Source organism: Myotis myotis, unplaced genomic scaffold, assembly GCF_014108235.1.
Source record: "Myotis myotis isolate mMyoMyo1 unplaced genomic scaffold, mMyoMyo1.p scaffold_m19_p_9, whole genome shotgun sequence".
NCBI classification, from domain to species: domain Eukaryota; kingdom Metazoa; phylum Chordata; class Mammalia; order Chiroptera; family Vespertilionidae; genus Myotis; species Myotis myotis.
The window spans coordinates 50,388,108-50,409,360 of NW_023416401.1; the positions used below are offsets into that span (position 1 = coordinate 50,388,108).

Sequence of the window (21,253 nt, forward strand, 5' to 3'; positions counted from 1 at the left end):
TCTTCGCTCCCAGCCGGTATATGCAAATTAGCCGCCATCTTTGTTGGTGGTTAATTTGAATATCATGCTGATTAGCCAATGGGAGGCATAGCGAAGGTGTGGTCAATTACCATGTTTGTCTATTATTCGATAGGATACTCATATTATACCTATATACTACCTATTGCATAACTGAAACTTTACAGACAGTACCTCCATTACTTTGTAAACAGATATAAGGCTTTGAATTTTCTCTTTGATTCACAGCCATATAGTCTGTGAAATATTGAAGACTCTTTTCTCTACCATATTTGCCTAAAAATAACTTTTTTTAATTTGTTTTAGAGCGTCTCACTGAGTTGGATTTTCTTCTGTTTGCTCCTGGCAGTGTTCCCACTGATGCCTGTTGTAGGACGAAAGCCAGATATCTTTCTAGTGTATGAACAATATTTTTTAACTTATTTTCTTTCCAATACAATTATTTTTCTTAACACTATGAAATATGAACCTAATCTTGATCATAAGTTTAAAATTAGACAAACAAACTAGATGTTAAAATATTAATGACTCTAGGAGTCATTAAAGCTCCCTGGGCTGCCTTTGGGCCTTCACAAGAATGACATTGTACCAAACAGTGATAACTTAAAATACCACTCCCCCCATTTCCATCCCACCCCCAAAAAGTCCAGAAGCTTTCTGTATCTTTGTATACTGGAGAGTCTGGAAAAGCTTTCAATGAAAAAGTCTTCTCTTGCCAAAACAAAAAGGTTTAAAAGCCATTGATGTCATCTCTGTCTTTGCCTGTGAGCATGTCCACACTTTAAGTCTTAAAAAAATTAAATTCCTATTCTAATCTGAATGTACAGATCTCCATGAAAAGAAGATATACTTTGATAACTTTCTCATTTTAATCACTTTGACTGTTAGAAAATTCTATATACCTTTCTGGAATTCTCCATGCTACTATTATATTTATTTTCAATATGTCCTAAATAAATCCATGAAATAATTGGTTACCTTTGCTTTTAACTTTACTTTTAAATTAGTATCAAGTAATCTATTGGCTGTGTGTGTGTGTATTTATGAATGTGCTTGACAAGCTAAATAATCATTATTTTATGCAACATTTCCTCTCTTTTCTAATTATGTAATCATCATTGTTACTTTCTTTAGAACTCTGTATAAATAATATTTTTAGCATTTTAACCTAATCTTTAATAGATGAGAGTATGTCTTTTTTAATTGAGGGAAAGTTAACTAAACAATATTTTTAAGTATGTGTTAATTTTAAAGTATGTGTATCTATTTTGCTACTTTATCTTGATTAAACCAAATGACTCAGACGTTCTCCATACAGTGGTTCTCAACCTATGCGTCGAGAAAAATGAAAATACATCCTGCCTATCAGATATTTACACTACAATTCATATCAGTAGCAAAATTACAGTTATGAGGTAGCAACGAAAATAAGTTTATGGTTGGGGGTCACCACAACATGAGGAACTGTATTAAAGGGTCGCGGCATTAGGAAGGTTGAGAACCACTAGAATGTCTAACATTTTCATATGCTCTGTGTTCAGTCAGCATCTTAAGAAAATTTGAAATTGTGAATTGTGTTTTCAAACAGAATGGGTGCTGGCCTGCTGGTCCTTCTGCTGTCCCTGTTTGTTGTAACATCTCTCATAAAAACAAAAGATAGGTTTGTAAACGACAAGCTATTGTTACATCTATTACAGGTTAGTTACAGATTGTCACACTGTCTTATTACTAATGATATACCAAGAAGTATCTTACAGTTGTGTTTAATTTTGTTGCTCTTAAGATGTCATTATGGTTAAGTTATCCAATACCTACCAGCTAAGAAGAGAGTTTTCTGTGTAAGATATCACATGGAAATACATTTTCTAAAAGGTGTGAAATAGCAAAGAGGTCAACAGAAGGCAGCTCAGAGATGCCCGAGAGCAGGTTAAGGAGGCATAAGAGGCATCTGTACTGACCAAAAAGTTGACCTGAAAAGGCCTCCTCTAGACTGAGATTCTTTGTTGTCCTCATTTGAAGTGAAGGCAGCCTCTGAGTATGCCTATATGAAGAACTAGAGGCCCAGTGCATGAAATTCATGCAGGGGGTGGTGTGTGTCCTTCAGCCCAGCCTGCACCCTCTTCAATCTGGGATCCCTCTCACATTCCAGGACTGCTGGCTCCCAACCGCTCGCCTGCCTGATTGCCCCTAACCACTTCTGCCTGCCAGCCTGATCACCCCCTAACCACTGTCCTACCAGCCTGATCAACGCCTAACTGCTCCCCTGCAGGCCTGCTTGTCCCGAACTGCCCTCCCCTGCTGGCCCAGTCACCCTTAACTTCCCTCCCCTGCCAGCCCGATTGCCCCTAACTGCCCTTCCCTGCTGGCCTGGTCCCCCCCAACCGCCCTCCCTTTCAGGCCTGGTTGCTCCTAACTGCCCTTCCCAGCCAGCCATCTTGTGCCAGCCATCTTGTGTCCACATGGGGGCGGCCATCCTGTGTGTTGGAGTGATGGTCAATTTGCTTATTACTCTTTTATTAGATAGGATTATTATATAGGATAGACAATTTAAGGCTTCAGTGGACATCCTAGGAGAAAATAAACTTCACCTTGGTTGGTGGCATTGGTGTGGTATAAAGAACTATGAACTTGATGTTTCAAAATTGAGTTAATTTTCAGTTATGTTGCTTACTGCATGTGTGATTTTCAGTAATAGAACTTTAGTCTGTTTTTAATCTGTAGAGATAATATCTAATAGTGTTGTGAAAATTAGAGATTATAATATTCTGTAAAATGAAGCACTTTTGTAGATAGTGAAAACCATATTTTTTTCCTTTTAAACAATAAAAAAATTAAAATATACATCTAGAACACTGACCAAAAAAACATATGAGTCTACTCAAAAAATGTACTCAGAACAAAGCTGGGATGATGGAAAGTATTTCCAAGAACACTCTGAAATAAAAATATATGCCACCCTTCAAAGATATCATTCTTGAAGAACAACAGAGAACACATAACAAGAGAAGAAACATTTTGTCGAGGCTCCTGTCAACCATTGGAGTGTATCTTTCATTTTAAATAGTACACTGACTGGCTTTTCTCTAAAGCCGTAGCAGATTTGACGGAATTCACCAGTAATATTGAGTACTTCGGCAGAAGTGAATGTTTCTGAATCTTACTCTAGAGGAGCAAAGACTATCACGTGAAAATTCTAACAGACTTTGTTAGAAATTCTTTCTCATCAAAATTTCTCCCTAGATTTAGCATCCATTCATAAGTCTTTCCTAAGAATAAGGTAAATCTGTTACAAAATTCCTCTTTACATTAACTTTACTAATTTGCATCAATTCCTGAACCGTTTGCCATATTTTTCATGGATTCCAAGCTACGTATCTGAAATGAAAAAATGTCTTAGAATTGAAAGGATCCTAGGATTGTGTCATAGCTTCATTGATAACACTTTTGTTGTTCTTCCTTCACTAAAAATATAAGTAACTTAAATATAGATCTAGGATTTGGTGGTGAGGATGCTAATCTGATCTCTAAGAGCATTTACTTTGTCCACAGCCATAAATTAGCTGATAATTTCTTATAGTGGCAATTGGTCCACTAGTTCAGGGGTCAGCAAACATTTCTCTAAAGAGCCAGATTGTAAAGATTTTAGGCTCTAGGGCCATGGAGAGTCTGTTGTAAATTTTCATCTCTACCTCTGCAGTGCAAAGGGAGCTATAGGAAACACGTAAATGAATGGGAATGACTGTGATCCAATAATATAGTATTTCTAAACACAGGCCTCAGGCCTCTAAGCTGTAGTTTACCAACTAGTTTATGTTTATTCCCTGAATAATATTGTCCTCCTTATAGTCCCAGTAACAAGTGAATACTCAGGCCACAAGTACGTGTTGAATGAATAAGTGGATAGGACTATGGGTAAGAGCCAGAGGTGGGAGACATAACCACCTACACTAAACTCTATGCACTTCACCCTCTGCATTTCCATGATTTAGGTGAACTTCAAGGTTAATAATGAACACTTCTAGGTAGAAAGAGTGTGATAATGTATGCCAAAATACTCTTGCAGGTGTAAAATGCCTCATCTCATGCTTGTCAAGGATGACCTTTGCTTAGTGCAAGAGTTCTAACTCAGCCCTGGCCACAAGAAGGTGACCTGGTCCAATTTCGGTAGCAATTTGGCCAGATTCCACTTGTTCAAGCACTTTGTGAAGTGTTCTTATATAAATTAGTCTCTCACCACCTTCTCTTTATTTCCGTGTGTTTTATTTGTTTTCAGATACTGAGCACAGTGCTTTCCATGTGGGCTGTGTATAGCACCCATAATAGCCTACTTAAGAAACAAGGACTTCCTCTTATTAATCAGGTGGTTAGCTGGATAATATTAGGTAAGAGATCAATCAAACTACATGAGGTAACTTTACATCATCATAGTTTAAAATGGTCAATTTGCATCTATATTATTACTAAAAGACATAATTTTGTTGCAGGACAATAATAATAACCAGCTATTATTTTTATCGCTTGCTGGCATTTGACAAAATTCGAACTTTTATGAACATTCATGTATTAACAAGAATTACTTGATAGACTATTTATGACATGATAATAAGGCTGTATATTTATTCATATCTGATAAAAACCTAAGTGCAGCCAGAAGAAAAAAACAGTATCTTTTATGGTTTCCCCCTCCCTTATGAATAATAAGGCATCTTTGACACTCTGAAAACATCAAATATCCTTGTCATCAAAATTTCTCCCTAGATTTAGCATTCATTCATAAGTCTTTCCTGATATAGTCTTTGTCATGATGGCTTCAAAATGATTTTCTAGCTCTAACCCTCCTACTGCATTTACCAAAAGGCTCTCAGCACTCTTAAGAATCCTCCCTTCTTAAAATATGTATCAGGTGATGATAACCTTATTAGAACCACACATCTGAAAAAAAATTAGAAGCTATTTGTCCAAAAGTATTATAAATATAACTTGCATGGTCTTAAATTTTGCATTGACTTGACTTTGAACTCAGTACATATTGACTAGTGATAACAATAGCAGCTAACAGTTATTAAGCACCTACTGTATCCAAGACACTATGCTCAGGGAGTGTTTTACAGGTGAATTGTATTCAAACCTCACCACTTTTTATTTTATCTCTACTTGAAAGATGGAAATTCTGCTCACATGCCCCATGGTTAACAATAAGTGTTTCTGCCAGGGTTCTATCGCAGGTCATCTCTTTCCATACTCTAGAGTATTGAACTCCAGGCATATCACCATCCTAACTAGAGGGATTACAAAGTTATGCACATTTCCATTCCCCTTCTCTTTTTATCTGTCCTCCCATTGAAGTAATTGCTTTCTTATGCTGTGGGGAAAGATTACTTCTCTCATACACAGTGAAGTCCTTTCTCCTCTCTATAATTTCTTTCTATCTATCTATCTATCTGTCTATCTATCTCTCTATCTATCTATTTATTTATTTATTTTTATATTTAAATTCTTTATTAGTTAAGGAATGACAAATGTGTCCTCACCCCCGCCCCCCCCAACCTCTCTATAATTTCTGAAGGAGCACACTACAACTCTCAATGAATATTTTGCAGTGGGAAAACTTGGAGGAGGAGGGGGAGTAAGTGGTCTTTTGCACGAAATGCCTAATTAGGAGAAGAGTTGCTGAATCTTGAATAATATATTTTATTATTTATAGAACATAAGTTATTCATTTAAGGGTTACTATTACAGTGAGTGAAGCTGACTATAAATTGAGAAAATCTGAGCCAAAAGTTGGTTAAAACAAGATATAATTTTAATTAGAAATACAAAATTTCAAACTTCTCACTGAAATGATTAGGGCAAATATAGCCTCATTGTAAAGGTCACACAAACAATAAGGTCATATGTGATTATAGATTATTTATTGCTTCTAAACTCACATGTCATGTGCCTCTTGCTGACACGCCCCTGTGTTTCATTGCAGCCTCCTCCTTCGTGGTGCCCCTGCTGAGTCCCAGGAACCTCTTGGAGCGATTGTTTAGTATACTCGTCTCATCGATGTCAGCCTACCTCCTTCTAAGCACAGGGTACAAAATTTTTTAAATTTTCATTTAGAGTAGCAAGTTTTAAATGTTGGCATTTCTCTAGGAGCATTTAACCTCTTAGAAATGAACAGTGTTGTATAAATCTTGAGGAATAAGTTGTATTTCCTGTAATAAGAACTGTATATGACTTGAACCATAACCTTTAATTTTCTTTTTCTTATTGTTTTCATAGTATTACCTATTGTCTTTCTGTTTATTTCCTGAAGTGGCTAAAATGTTTTATTTTAGTATTAGAAAATTCCGATTGATTATGGAGGTGTTTTAAGTCTCAAACAATGACTGAGAAGAATTTTAGTTTTGATTGCATTTCTTTCATGTACTTTAACTTAGGCTTTGATTTATTCATTCTTCTTTGAATTTAATATTTTATTTTTACTGTTACATATATCACAGTCCAAATAGTCCTTTTGATTCAGAAGACTTTTAGAATATTTTCCCAAAAGTTAAAGAATGCATTTTTATTTAAGATTGAAATTTTTTTACAGAAGAAAGAAATACTAGCAGTCTAATTTGTGGTAGGTCCTGAAGCGTTCTCTTGAACTCAGTGAAAACAGTGACATGTATCTTCCCATCTACTTAGAAGAAAAAAATTCTCCACTTGCTTTTGAGTTTTATTTCATCCGTACTTAAGTCCTTATGAGGATGAGAAATGTGCACATTATAACAAACGTCAAATATAGGCAAATCAAATAACCACCACTCATAGTTTGGCCCAAATATAGGACCTGGTTTCAATTAGACTAAACCTAGGGATTTACCATTGTGATGTCAATGGATTCTTTCCACATTAGATGATTTTGTAAAGGCATTTTGGGTCCAAGACTTGGGTTCATTTTGGGGGAAATTTAGGTTTCCTAGTTCAGAATTAGAGAAATGTTCTCACAGTAGACCCTAACATCCTAAATGACCTAGATCCCAGGAGTTCTTCTATTCCCCATATAGCAGATGATCCACTGGGTGCTAGACTTCCTGTGACCAAGGCCCCCACACCTCCTATCTTTTCATTTCTCTTTGCACAAACAGGTCTGGGCACAGCAATGAAGATGTAATATGTATAATCAGTGTAGACATTTTCACCAGTTACCTAATAAGATCTTCAGATGGGCTTGCTTTCAGACTTAGAACTTTGAACTCTGAAATAAAGCTTGAAGTCTATCAGCATATTCTTACTCAAGAGTGATATAATGAAACCTTAAAAACTCTTCATCTTTTTTCCCTTTATTGGTGAAATTATCTTCTATATATAAAAGCCTAATGTGTTAAGTATCCAACCATTTATTTGACCAGTCGCTATGATGCACACTGACACCAGGGGGAAGACGCTCCGACTGGTAGGTTAGCTTGCTGCTGGGGTCTGGCCGACCAGGACTGGGCGAGATGGGTTGGAGATGCCTTAGAGCCCTCCCACAGTCCCTCCCTGGCCTCTAAAATATTTCTTCTAATTAATTTCCTTTCAATGTGCATGAATCTGTGCACCAAGCTTCCAGTAAAATAAATAATTTAGTTATAATCAGAATCTACCAATGTATAAATGTATATGTGAATTGGAATATGCAGTTTTTTGTCTAGACAAAAATCAGAATATAAAATAATTTCTGTTCTAACCCACCATTTTGGGGTGACACAACTTTCATTAAGAGATTACACCCAGAGGTTGCCTTAGGAAGTAATGTTTGACAGGATCCAGAACTTGTGTATATTCTACGCAGTCACTTCATAATCAATAAGCCCTTTTCTTTTTTGAATCTCCAAGTTCTAAAGCACTAGACAGATTTAAAGGAATGTGTAGTATATTAAAAACTGCAAATAAATCTAAACATAGATCTGGTTTGCTGGATTAGAAGTTAAGAAAGGATAATTAAAGTTGAATTTTGAGTGAAAAGGTACTTCATAATGTAGAGTGAGTTAGCCATGTAGCTAACATTAGGGATAAGCATTATAGTGTTTTAAATCATCAATTTAATACTCATGAAAGATACCAAAACAGATTATCCTAAGTACATTTAATTTATTTTAAGAAAATCTAAAAAGTAAAAACTTACACCTAGTAAGAGTGGCCTTACTAATGAATGTATTAAGAAATATATTTTTTTTAACATCAGAAAGTACATTTACCTTTGCAAAAACATTCCACAGATGTAACCTGAAGCAGCACAGTCTAATAATTTCACTTAGAACATTTTCAGTGTCAAATCAGTTTTGCAAAACAGTCCATATTGTCATCTTTTCACATCACTATTTAAGGCAACCTGGAGGGTTCTCTATGGATATTAGTGAATAGTCAGAATTATAGGATATTTTAAAAAATTCAGTTTATTACTTTAAAGAAAGATAGTAACAGTAATCCTAAATTCTAACTTATAATGCATCCTTGATTTTATGAATAAAGAAGATTTATTTTGTAATCAACATTTAATTATTTTTATGCAAATAGAAGCTATTATAGTATTTGAAAATAATTTCCTTAGTTGGTCAAAATTTCCCTCTGAAATTTGTTTATATGATCCCTTAGCACACTATAAAAGAAAGCTAAATGCCTTTCAGCCCTGTTTGATTTGCAGAGACCTAACTAGCGGATCCAGATTTAGTATGGTTTTGTTATGTGCACTATGATGACATTTTACTGGTGTTTCAGTATATTAATTCAGATATGCAGATTTCATACAAGATATTGATTATCTAAAGAAATGAAGCCCTAGCCAGTTTGGCTCAGTGGATAGAGCATCGGCCCACAGATTGAAGGGTCCTGGGTTCAATTTTGATGAAGAGCATGTACCGCAGTTGCAGGCTCAATCCCCGGCCAGGGGCATATGTGGGAGGCAACCAATTGATGTGTCTCTCTCACATCACTGTTTCTCTCTCTATGTCTCTCCCCAACCCTTGCACTCTCTCTAAAAAAAAAAATTTTTTCAATGGAAAAGTATCCTCAGTTAAGGATTAACAAAAAAAAAAAAGAAAGAAAGAAAGAAAGAGAGAGAGAGAGCAAGAGAGAGAGAAAGTAAGTCCCATAGGAATATTTATTCATCTACATTTTACAAAAGAAAGTAATCATAGTTTATAGTTTTTGTAAGGAAATAAATCGGTAGCATAGGTAGGCCAGAAAGTATGAACTGTTGTTTGTTTGCTTTTTACTTAAGAACAATGCCAATTTATAATAGCACCAACAGCCTTTGAGGGGTCCTATTTCATCATATTCTTCCCAAGATTTGGTATTTTTATTTTAAAATAAGAATATCAAATGCTATTCTAACAGGTCAGAAATGATGTAGCTTTTTATAACTTTCTGTGCTTGTTAAACTAGTGATATTTCCTTATGTGTATGTTATCTCTTCATCCTCAGTCTTCTATACCAAACGATCGTGTGTGCTTCCTCAAACCCAAGTGTTCCTTCTGCCCAGTCTTCAGTGCTTTAGTTTTATGATCTGTGGTAGAATTTAAAGCATATTGTTTATTTTGCTTTCTCATGTTTAGAAAATGGTACCATATGGAAGAAATAGAGTTCAAGAGTTGGAAAAGTTGAAAGAGAAATAAAGGGGTTTTTTGTTTGGGTTGGTTTATTTGATTTTGTTTTGTAATTTCCAGTCAACAAAAGCTTGTGACCTGGGCCTGCAGGGGTGACGAGACTGACACAAAGGTTGTACAAACTATCAGGGAGGGCACATAAGGAAACATGATTAAAACAGTGTGATAAGTATTGTTGTAGAGGTTTGGGGGATTGCAAAGGTCCCAAACTAAGGCCCAAAAGGATTGGAAAAGGCTTCTATCACTGGTTATCTCATGAACACTTCTCCTTTATCCACCTCGTGTTCCAGCCTAGAGATGTACCATGCTCACCTGTGGAGGGCAGGTTGTTTTCTGTTTTTCCCTTCAGTAAACAATGTCACAACAAACATCTTCATATGTGTATTGTAGTGCATGTGTCTGATTATGTTTTCAGGGAATTTCTTGAAGTGATGGATGGTATTTAGAGCAGAGAATCTAAGGAAAAAGAGGCCAGTGCCTCTGACTAAATAGTTTGGGATTGCATGTTTTAAAAATTCTTGTATAACACCAGTGTGCTGCGACACACTGGATGAAAATACTGGGTTAGAACATATGAATATTTTTGAGACTCTTGATACAGTGTTAGATTACCTTCCAAAAAGTGTTTTATTCCTATACAGAGAGGATGCTATTTCTTTTTTCATTACACTCTTGTCAACATTACTTTTTTAAATGTTGGGTAAATATGATAAGTGAATATGGTTTCTCCCTATTATTTTGATTTCCATAACAGTTATCAATCAGATCAAACATACTTTTGTGTACTTATTGGCTCTTTTTTGTTGTTTTTGAGAGTTTTATGTTCCTATATGGCAGCCTTTTTTTTTTTTTTTTTAAATTTGGAACATTTGTCTTGCTCTTTTTCTCTGTATACCAGGTATTAATAATTCAACTTGGAAATTGTCTTTTTACCTTTGTATATTTTCTTTTTGTGTGTGTGTGTATCTGTCATTTACTTTATAATTTATTTTTAAATATCTCTACTATTTTAAACATGTCATGATCTCAAGATTTAATATATTTCAAAAACAGATGGTGTTGGAGTTGATATTTAAATGTTACTTTTCTTTTCTACTTCTTCTGAAAAATTAAAAGTTTTATGATATTGTGCCTTAGAAATATTAAGATTATTTTAATTTTGAAAAAGACTTCTCAATATAAATTTGCATTTTAATTTGTTTAATGTTTTTGTCTTTTCATTTCTACCCTCCCACTTTCACCCCACCCCTACCCACCTCTTAGGTATGAGGCTCTCTTCCCATTAGTGTTGTCATGTTTGATGTTTGTCTGGATACATATGGAACAAGAAACCCTACAACAATCTGGTGTTTCCTGCAAACAGAAGGTAGATTGTCAAAATCATTGTTGCATTTATCTGAGAATATTAAAATACTCTATTCTATAAGGAAGTTACAATGTTATTTCATTAAATCTTTCTACTTAAAATTTTATGCTATTTAAATCATTAGTAATTAAGTTAAACAGTTTGTAAGAAAATTTTTTACGTATAACAGAAAAACATATTATTGTTTTATAGACATTATAGAGGATGAGCTTTTTAAAGAGATTATTTGAGAATCACTGATGTGAAAAACGTTAATATAGGTGAAGGATTGGAGGAGGAGGGATGTTATCCCATTTTCCTCTATCTTTACATCTAATTTTTCTTCTTTCAATTTATTTTATCTAGAAGAATATTTATGTTGTCACAAATCAGTTAATGAATTTGATTGGAAAGGTCATTTATGTTCCCTGCCTTGTTTTTCTCCTTCTAGTAATCCTAATCCAAAATGCTTATTCTGTCACCTTAGTGATTGTGGTCTCAGACCAAATCTTGGACTGTTTATTCCTCACAGTATACAATGAATTTCCTAAAAGCCAATCAGATTTTAAGGACACCTTTATTATCTTTGGTAGAGCGTTAAATTGATGTCTCTTGCCTTCATTTTAGAACTGAGGTAATTATGAGAAATTAGTGATAGAATATTTATAGTTTTACTGAGGTCAGGTAAAATGAATATTGCAGAACAACTCTTTCATAGTTGATCTGTTCTTAACTGGTTCCACTTGAGTTTATAGAGAGGAATTGGTAATTTAGAATAATTAATTTCAATAAAGAAGAAACTTTATTGAAGTATATTAAATAATTACTGTTTAACTTTCAGTCCTGGAATATTAAAATAATACATTTTGATCAAATTTAAGTAAATGGTCAGGCTGTCCTTAATATTAAATATTAAAAACTCTAATAAGCAAATATTAAATATTAAAATTTGTAATATTAAATTTTAAAATGAGGTTTATTGTGTCATTTTTTATGTTCTATTTTTTACCTGAAAGCAGATGTTCCTTTTTCTAGGAAAGAGTACGAAAGCATCCTAAGAACTTATTGGCAATTATATGGAGAGTGAGGGATAGGGAAAGTCTCCCTTTAAACTTACTCATGATTTTTTGGGGAGTGTGAGGAATTAAGAAAAAAAGAAAGAAAGAAAGAAAGAAAGAAAGAATGCATCTATCTTCTTGGAATTGAATGACTTTCTATTTTACCAAAGACAGAAAATATTTTGTTTTTCTTATAAAGAGAAATGATATCTCTACAAATAGAATTAAGAGAAGAACAAAGAAACAGATATTTAATTTTATCATGCTTTTTAATATCATACCATACCTGGGTTCGAGAAGATCAGGACACTGAGAAATCAGGTCTTAGAAAAATAAAGAATTATATAGGGATTTAAAAGTGAAGCATATATATAGGATAAGAAAAAGCTCAATTCTCACTTCTATTACACATATAGCAATACTACAATTCTGTTCAGTACATTATTAGCAACATATTTTATTTTTCTGGCGACTTTATTAAGGTGTAATTAAGCTATAGGAAAAGATTTATTGTTGATTTTTTGTTGTTATTACAAGGTATCTTTCTAGCCGTTGTAACTTAGACTGTCAGTTTTCCTGTAGGGGTAGAAGTAAGGGAACTGTTACTGTGCATTCATGTGTTTCTTATTTCTCCCAGGTCACCAGTATCCATTTCTCCTACAATACTGATATAACCCAGTTTCGACAGCTCTGTCTGGATGACATCCGTAGGGCCTTTTTCCTTGTATCCTTCATTTGGGCTTTTGTTTTCAGTTGCTGCAACCCCCCATTTAATGGAGTAAGAATGTGGAAGGTGTCCCTGCCTGTCACCATTAATGGTATTACCTTGGAGAGCATTTAACCCTCCTCTCAACCATAATTTTCTCATAGTTCACGTTGTTAAGAAATTTTTGAAACTATAAAAAAGCATAAAGGCTGGCATAAATAAATATGTGTGTATATCTACCATCCATATATCAACAGTTAATATTTTGTCACATATGTCACATTTTTTAAAAAAATTAAAACTTTACAGCGAAAGTTAGTCTCAACTCCCAACTCCAATCTAATTTCCTCACATAGAAGAAACTGCATTATGAGTTTAGTTTGCATCTTTTATGTGTATCCTATACTATACTCGTAAAATCTACCTCACAAGGTTTTTGGATCACATCAGAGGAAATGTTGTGTGAAAGTTACTAGAATTCAAAGTTTGAAAGACAGTATGGCAGAATAAAGTCTCACTTTGAGAAGGCTGGCTGACCAGCTTCAAGAAATTCATAGGGAGGTGTTTCCTTTGAACTTACCATGGCGCAGGGCTGGACCTTACAGGTCCAGAAAACAAATGTGCCCATGCTATCCTCTACCTCTTGCTTTCACACTCAATCTTGCCTTCTCCTTTTTTGCAGGTTCCTTCCACTCAGCACAGACAAGTAAAACACTCCTTTCCTTGAATCCTGCATCCCCCTAAATTATAACTTCATTTTGTTTTTTTGTTTATTTTTAAATATATTTTTATTCATTCAGAGAGAAAGAGAGAGGGAGAGATAGAAACATCAATGATGAGAGAGAATCATTGATTGGCTGCCTCCTGCACTCCCCTACTGGGGATTGCGCAGCAACCAGGCATATGCACTTGACCAGAATCAAATCCGGGACCCTTCAGTCCGCAGGCCCACGCTTTATCCACTGAGCCAAACAAACTAGGGCTTCATTTTGTTTTTTCTGTTTACTTCCAAGCTCCTTGAAAGAAAAATCTATAGTTGCTGCTACCATTTCCTCCCCTTTATGTACTATACCCTCAAGCCTGGCACGCAGTGTGTGGCACATTATAGCTCTATGTGTCAGGTGTCTGCTGAAGCTGTCCTCTCAGTGTTGGCAGGGCTTCCTGATGGCACAGTCTAATCTGTTCAGCTTTATATCATCACTCTGTACCATTCAACTCCATGGGCTTCTCTCTTCTTTTCCCTTGACTTCCAGGACATGGTCTCTTCTTAGCTTTTTATATAATCTCTGCTCTCCTTCACTTAAACTTATTCTTCCTTTGTCTGATCTTGAACCATGTGTTTCTCTGGATTCTGTTGTTAGCCTTCTCCTCTTACTGTACCTGAAAAAGGTCATCCTATCCCATAGCTTTGAGCAACACTTCTGTGAACATAACTCAGATCTACTTTTCCAGTCTTGACCTCTCTCCTGACCTCAAAAGCCATATTTCCAACATTCTGCTAGGCATCACCAGATCTATGTCCCAAACTGGCTGACAACTGCCCACCCCTTTCCAAAGTTGCTCTCTAGCAGGCCTCATTACATTTAATGGCATTGCCATACTCTCAACCACTCAAGGCATCAAACTTGTTGTCAGATTTAACTGTTCCTTATCCAGTTCTGAGGTCCCACTGTCTGTCCTCATTCTCCATTTCCACTTCCACTGCGCCGGTTCAGACTTTCCTGTCCCTGACATGGACTTCTGCCTCTAATTATTTCTCTCTCTGATCCGGATAGCACACTGGTACTGGTATTTCTTTATCATTCACCTAAAATGTTTGCTAATTCTTCATTGTCTCCACAATAAAGCCCAAAGATTTTTATTAATATGCCACCAATCTATATTTCCTGCTTCATCTTTCACTGAATAGTCTTTATTTTAATAAACCCTAAGCTTTTTATCACACCTATTTACTGATTTGTGACTCATTTATTTTTCCACTATTTATCTTAAAATTTCTCTCATATACTTCTATATATCAGCTTAATCTTAGTCACCATCTGATCACTTGGAGAGACTTTCATTCATGTTTATAGGCTTAGTGCCTAGCTCTGCTTCTGATAAACACCAGACAATGTTGGTCGGTTAGTTGATTGGTTGAATGGATGGATCCATGGGTACATTTAAGGCTCAAGTCACCATAGAGGAACATCGATGTGAAAGAGATACATTGATCAGCTTCCTTCATATGTACCACAACCAGGGAGCGAATCGCAACCTACGCATGTACCCTGACTGGGAATCGAGCATGTGACCTTCCTGTGCACGAGATGACACTCCAACCAACTGAGCCATACTGTCCAGGGCAATATCTACTTTTTATTTCAGCACTAATACAAATGTAAATTTAAGAAATGTCAAAAATATAGTTGACATTTTCTCATGTCTCATTCTCTACTGAATTATTTTAAAACATGATATTTACTTGTGTAATGGCCACACAGCAAGCATCTATGAATTGAGACAGTATTTTAGCTGAAAATGCCTATCACATGCACTAGGTCTACATTCTCCTTTTGAAAATATCATTAGTGGCCAGCTGTGGGCACAATAATCCTATTTGCGTATGCTAGGGAAGAGGAAAACAGTAACCTTCCCAAGATTACTAGTGACAAGTGGGGGTGACCTCCCAGGCCTCATTGTTCTTAGGACACTGCTTGTTCAATCTTGTTCTTTCCTAAGACATGTTATATTCGTTTACAACAATATATGATCAAGTGTACAAATGAGAAAGCAAATTGCTCTCATAGTAGAAGAGGCATATCTTTTCTAAATGAAAAAGAAATTTATATGAATTCTGTCTTGTTTTGGCATTTCCTTAACTCTTTTTAGGTTTTCTTCTTAGTGACAGCATTTTTTGGAACTGGGAATATAGCTTCTATTAACAGGTAATTTTAAATGAATATATATATATATATATATATATATATATATATATATATATATATACACACACACACACATATATATATATATCCAAAAAGTGATACAATTGTAATTTTTGTAATTGCTTTTTATACTGAAGGATATATTGTGGAGATTGATAAATACCTCATTCATTTTAGTGGCTTCATAATGTTCCTTGTATGGGTTTTTAGTAAGTAGAGATTTTTAGAAAATTCACTTAAACATCCTTTTCAGTAGACATTCTTTTAAAGTTACAGTGTAAATTCTAAAATAATTTTTCTTTATATTGGTTCTTTAGCTTTGATCTTGCCTCTGTCTACTGCTTTCTGACTGTGTTTAGTCCTTTTATGATGGGAGCCCTGATGTTGTGGAAGGTTAGTTTTCTTATTTTCTTAAGATACTAATTAATTAATATGATGAACTCATTGTAACATTAAGATTATATAACATTATGTAACATTAAGGTTATGTATAGTCATTGTGTCAAATTTAAATAGCATGGAAAGAAGATTCTGTCTCAGACACTGCAGAATGGGAAGTGGGGCCCTCTAGCCCTTACTCCAAAATATAACTAATCATTTTGCTTCACTCTTAAACTCACTAAACTTCAAAAAAGTAGAAATTCTGTGTTAGTCCCAGGAAGTGCTATCAAAGGTGATTAAACCTGTGAGGAAGTACAGTACAGATCAAAACTGCTTTACTTCTCAAGATTTAAGGGTCCCCAGATCCATGTTCCCCAGCCTCAAGACTGCCGACCATATTAATCTTTTCCCAAATCCATGACCTAGAATTGATTCATTCATCCAACAAATATGTCATTTACTGCTTACATTCAGTAACATGCCAGGCACCAGCTAGGTGCTAAGGATACCAATATAATTCTCAGCTCATCAGGGGTTCATTCTCTTTGGTGAAATTTAGTTAGTGTACTTTCCCTTTATCTCTAGGGTCATTATGCTTGTCTTATTCTCCCTACCATAGTGCCTGGCACATTTTACATAGTTAGTACAGTCCTCCCTTGGAATCTGAGAGGGTTTGGTTCCAGGACCCCTCACCCACCCTGCAGATACCAAAATCTATGAATGCTTCCATCTCTTATGTAATATGGTGTGGCATTTGCATATACGTAACCTACACACATTCTCTTGATTACTTTAATCATCTCTAGATTATTTATAATAGCTAATATAATGTAAGTGCTATATAATTTGTTATTACAATGTTTTGTTTAGTGAATAATGGCAGAAAAAAGTCTATGCATTTTCAGTACAGTGCAACCGTTATTAGGCCTAACTACATCTATATCCTATCTAATAAAAGAGAAACATGGTAATTAGCCATATGTCCGCTACCCTTCCCATTGGCTAATCAGGGCGATATGCAAATTAACTGCCAGCCAAGATGGCGGCCGGCAGCCAGGCAGCTTGAAGCGAACATGAGGCTTGCTTGCTTCAGTGACGGAGGACTCCAACGTTCCCCACCTGCCTTGCCGGCCTCTGAGCTTGCAGTTTGAAACATTGTTACAAATATAGAAACTAAACAAAACCCCAGAAACCTGCTTTCAGCCAGCCGGGATCTCAGAGCTGGAGTTGAAACAGTGTTTCGACTATAGAACCCAAACAAACCAGATACCTGCTTTCAGCAGCGGAGGTCTAAAAGCTGGAGCCAAGCCTCAGAGCTAAAGCTGGCCCAGAATAAAAAAAGAAAAAAGAAAAAAAGGAGCAGTTGGGCGCTTCAGTCACCCGCCAGCCTGAAAACAGCCCTCAGCCCCACACCCAGACTGGCCAGGCACCCCAGTGGGGACCCCCACCCTGAAGGGTGTGTGACCAGCTGCAAACAGCCATCATCCCCTCACCCAGGCTGGCCAGGCACTCCAGTGGGGACCTCCACCCTGATCCAGGACACCCTTCAGGGCAAACCAGCCGGCCCCCACCCGTGCACCAGGCCTCTATCCTATATAGTAAAAGGGTAATATGCCTCCCAGCACCAGGATCAGCGGAGCCGAGAGGCCTCCCGGCACCGGGATCAGCGTAATAGGGGGCAGTGCCCAAACCCCCTGATCGCCCTGTGGCTCTGTGTGTGACAAGGGCAGGGCCACAACCTCCCTATCCGTCCTGCTCTGTTCATGACAGGGGAAGGCGCCCCAACCCCCTGATCAGCCCTGCTCTGTGCCTGATAGGGGGGAGCTCCCCAACCCTCTGATCTCCCTGCGGCTCTGTGTGTGACAGGCTCCGGTGCCCCAACCCCCTGATCAACCCTGCTCTGTGTGTGACAAGGTGCGGCGCCCCAACCCCCTGATCGGCCCTGCTCTGTGTGTGACAGGGTGCAGCGCCCCAACACCCCCCCACAGGCCCTGCTCTGTGTGTGACAGGGTAGAGCCATAACCTCCCCATCGGCCCTGCCCTGAGTGTGACAGTGGCAACGCCCCAACACCCTGATCGGCCCTGCTCTGTGGGTGATAGAGGGCGACGCCACAACTGCCCCCCACGGGCCCTGCTCTGTGTGTGATGGGGTAGAGCCATAACCTCCCCATCAGCCCTGCCCCGAGTGTGACAGGGTGCGGCGCCTCAACCCCCTGATCTGCCCTGCTCTGTGAGTGACAGGGGGCGGTGCCCCAACTCCCCTATCGGCCCTACTCTGTGAGTGACGGGGGAGCTCCTCAACCCCCTGATCGGCCCTGCTCTGTGTGTGACAGGGGGGAGCTCCCCAACCCCCTGATGGGCCCTGCTCTGTGCTTGACAGGGGAGCTCTCTAATCCCCTGATCAACCCTGCTTTGTGCATGACAGGGTACAGAGCCCCAAACCCCCTGATGGACCCTGCTCTGTGAGTGACAGGGGGCAGCGCCCCAACCCTCTGATTGGCCCTGCTCTGTGCGTGACGGGGTGGCGCCGCAACCTCCCTGTCGACCCTTCCTTGAGTGTGATAGGTGGCAGTGCCCCAACCCCCCAATCGGCCCTACCCTGAGCGTGACTGAGGGTGGCATCGCAACCTCCTGATCCGCCCTGCTCTGTGCATGACGGGGCGGCGCCCCAACTCCCCAATCGGCCCTGCTCTGAGCCCGACCAGAGGCTGCACCTAGAGATTGGGTCTGCCCTCTGCCACCCGGGAGCAGGCCTAAGCCAGCAGGTCGTTATCTCCCGAGGGGTCCCAGACTGCGAGAGGGCACAGGCCGGGCTGAGGGACCCCCCTCACCCCCGAGTGCACAAATTTTTGTGCACCGGGCCTCTAGTATATATATAAAAGCCTAAGCAACCGAATGACCAGTCAACCGGTTGCTATGACATGCACTACCACCAGGGGACAGATGCTCAATGCAGAGGATCAGGCTCCCTCCTGTCTGGATTGGGCCTGTGGGGATCTGGCTCCCTCCTGTCTGGATCGGGCCGAAACCAACTATCCAACATCCCCAAAGGGGTCCCGGATTGTGAGAGGGTACAGGCCAGCCCGAGGGACCCCACTGGTGTATGAATCCGTGCACCACGCCTCTAGTACATATTAGCAATAATGTAATTTCTCTCCCCAAATATTTTCAATCCATAGTTGGTTGACTCTGTAGATACGGAGGGCCAATTATGTATATATATATATTTGTTTAGATAAAGTGACTAATATCTACCAAAAATCTGATTGCCTTCTGTTCAGATCACAACAGTAATAATTGTTAAAAGTATGTATCTCTTAATAGGATTAATATCCTATTTTTTGTTGTTATTGCACTAATACAAATGTAACTTTAAGAAATGTTAAAAAGATGTTCATTATCTTGTGTCCCATTCCCTAGTGAATTATTTTAGAACATGTGCTTCCTTAATTTACATTTTTTATAATGGTAGTTCTTTTCTCAGTCTTTTAAAAACCATAGGCCTTTAATTTAAAAAGTAAATAAATAAAAGCAAAAGTTTTCATTCAAATGCTAGACCTTTAACCTCTGTCCTCATTCAGTGAGCTTTACTGACATAATGCACCTCAAGACTCTCTCTGAGGATGTGGCTGGGAGCGAAGGTCGTCCTGAACTCCGTGTAGTCACATAACCTTCACTTGAAAAGGAATCTTAGGCAGTCTTGAACATTTCTTTTCCATATCACCTCACTGTCCTCTTTTTAAAAATATCAAGTAATATATATTTTTTATAAATTGGTCATTGGATAACAGCATCTCAAAATATTATCAGTGTTAGCTCAGGGTTATGGATTTTCAACCTCTATAAATTTTATTATTCCTTTTTCATTGTTTTACAGTTTTTTACAGGGATATGAATTTTATAAACATAAATTAGCATTAACATAAAACCACCAAAGCAATGGTAAAGCAGCTGAATTATGTTTATGGAGTTATAATATCAAATAACCAGATGGGTTCAGGGATCAGTGAATCCAATTATCAGGTTCCAAAATTTATTTGATTTGGCCATTCTGTGCCTTTCACACCCTCTTCGAAGCATTTGAACATGGTCCTTAATATAAGTAGTTATGTGGAACAAAAATTTGTAATAGATTTTATTTGGAATGTGTTGATATTTGTTATTTTTTATATTGCATATGCTGTTGATGTAGATTTTAAAATCAGCTTCATCACTGTTCTGTGTGTCATTGGTGTCATGGTTTTATTTCAGCATTCACTCTACACTAATATAGATAAATATAGATAATATTATTTGAGAAACTGAAATATTTCTATAAACAGGAATAACATTTATTTCAAAAAGGTTTTCATATGCTTCGGCTGTTCATGGCATCATTTTTTGTTCTTTTAAACAGATTTTTATCCCCTTTGTTCTGGTGATGTGTGCTTTTGAAGCCGTTCAATTAACTACCCAGTTATCATCAAAAAGGTAAGGTGAATATTTAAGAAACATTGGATTTGTACACTTTTTGGAAATGAGGATAAGCATTTGAGGGTATTTGGTGTGATTACTGTTAAGACACTGTAACATAGATTGTTTATTATAAAAATGAAAAAAAGATACTTCACCCTTTTAGAGTTCAGTTTCATTAGAGGAAATCAGTTGATCAGAGCCTCTGGTAGACAAATACACTTTCTTAACAATGAAATGTTATTAGAATATCATTAAAGCTAATGAAGAGCCTCCTTACAAAATAGTAAAACATAAATGTTAAATTTTTGTGGTGAATAACTTGTATGTTATAGATATAACTGTGCCTACAAAACAAATAAGGGATATTAGTCTGTTTTGGGGATTATTTCTTAAATATGTATTAGACAATTCTATTAACATTATTTCACTTTGCATGGCTTGAAATTAACTCCTAAATGTCAATAATATACATTGTTTCTTAGTCTTGATTTTTACACATTTGACAATCAGAATGGAAAGTACTCTTTCTGAGTTTGGGGGAATTTCTGGAGCAATCAGTCTTCAGCAATCAAGCCTCTGAAAGAGAAGCTGTCAATTCTATTATTTTCTTTTTTACCCAATAAAATTGCCTTATCAGCACTGGACTGAAAGACACGAGATAAATATGAAGCTTTTTAGTAGTTCTGTTATTCTTGAATCAAACTAGCATATTCAGTGCTGAAAGAAGTAACTAATATTAGAATAAA

The 21,253-nt window shown here is 37.3% G+C and overlaps 1 protein-coding gene across 10 annotated transcripts in view; it reads left to right on the plus strand.

Annotated features, from left to right (window-relative positions):
- Window positions 1-21,253, plus strand: part of PIGN (phosphatidylinositol glycan anchor biosynthesis class N) — a 78,288-nt gene that overhangs the window by 42,582 nt on the left and 14,453 nt on the right. For all 10 annotated transcript variants that reach the window (XR_004969952.1, XM_036322120.1, XM_036322119.1 and 7 more), the window contains 9 exons: window positions 325-416; window positions 1,607-1,715; window positions 4,292-4,400; window positions 5,993-6,095; window positions 10,899-11,001; window positions 12,676-12,762; window positions 15,616-15,671; window positions 15,989-16,064; window positions 20,449-20,522. Coding sequence is in view for 9 of the 10 variants with exons in the window: in XM_036322120.1 (XP_036178013.1) it covers window positions 325-416; window positions 1,607-1,715; window positions 4,292-4,400; window positions 5,993-6,095; window positions 10,899-11,001; window positions 12,676-12,762; window positions 15,616-15,671; window positions 15,989-16,064; window positions 20,449-20,522 (809 nt within the window). In the remaining variant the exon portion in view is untranslated. The remainder of the gene's footprint in view (window positions 1-324; window positions 417-1,606; window positions 1,716-4,291; window positions 4,401-5,992; window positions 6,096-10,898; window positions 11,002-12,675; window positions 12,763-15,615; window positions 15,672-15,988; window positions 16,065-20,448; window positions 20,523-21,253) is intronic.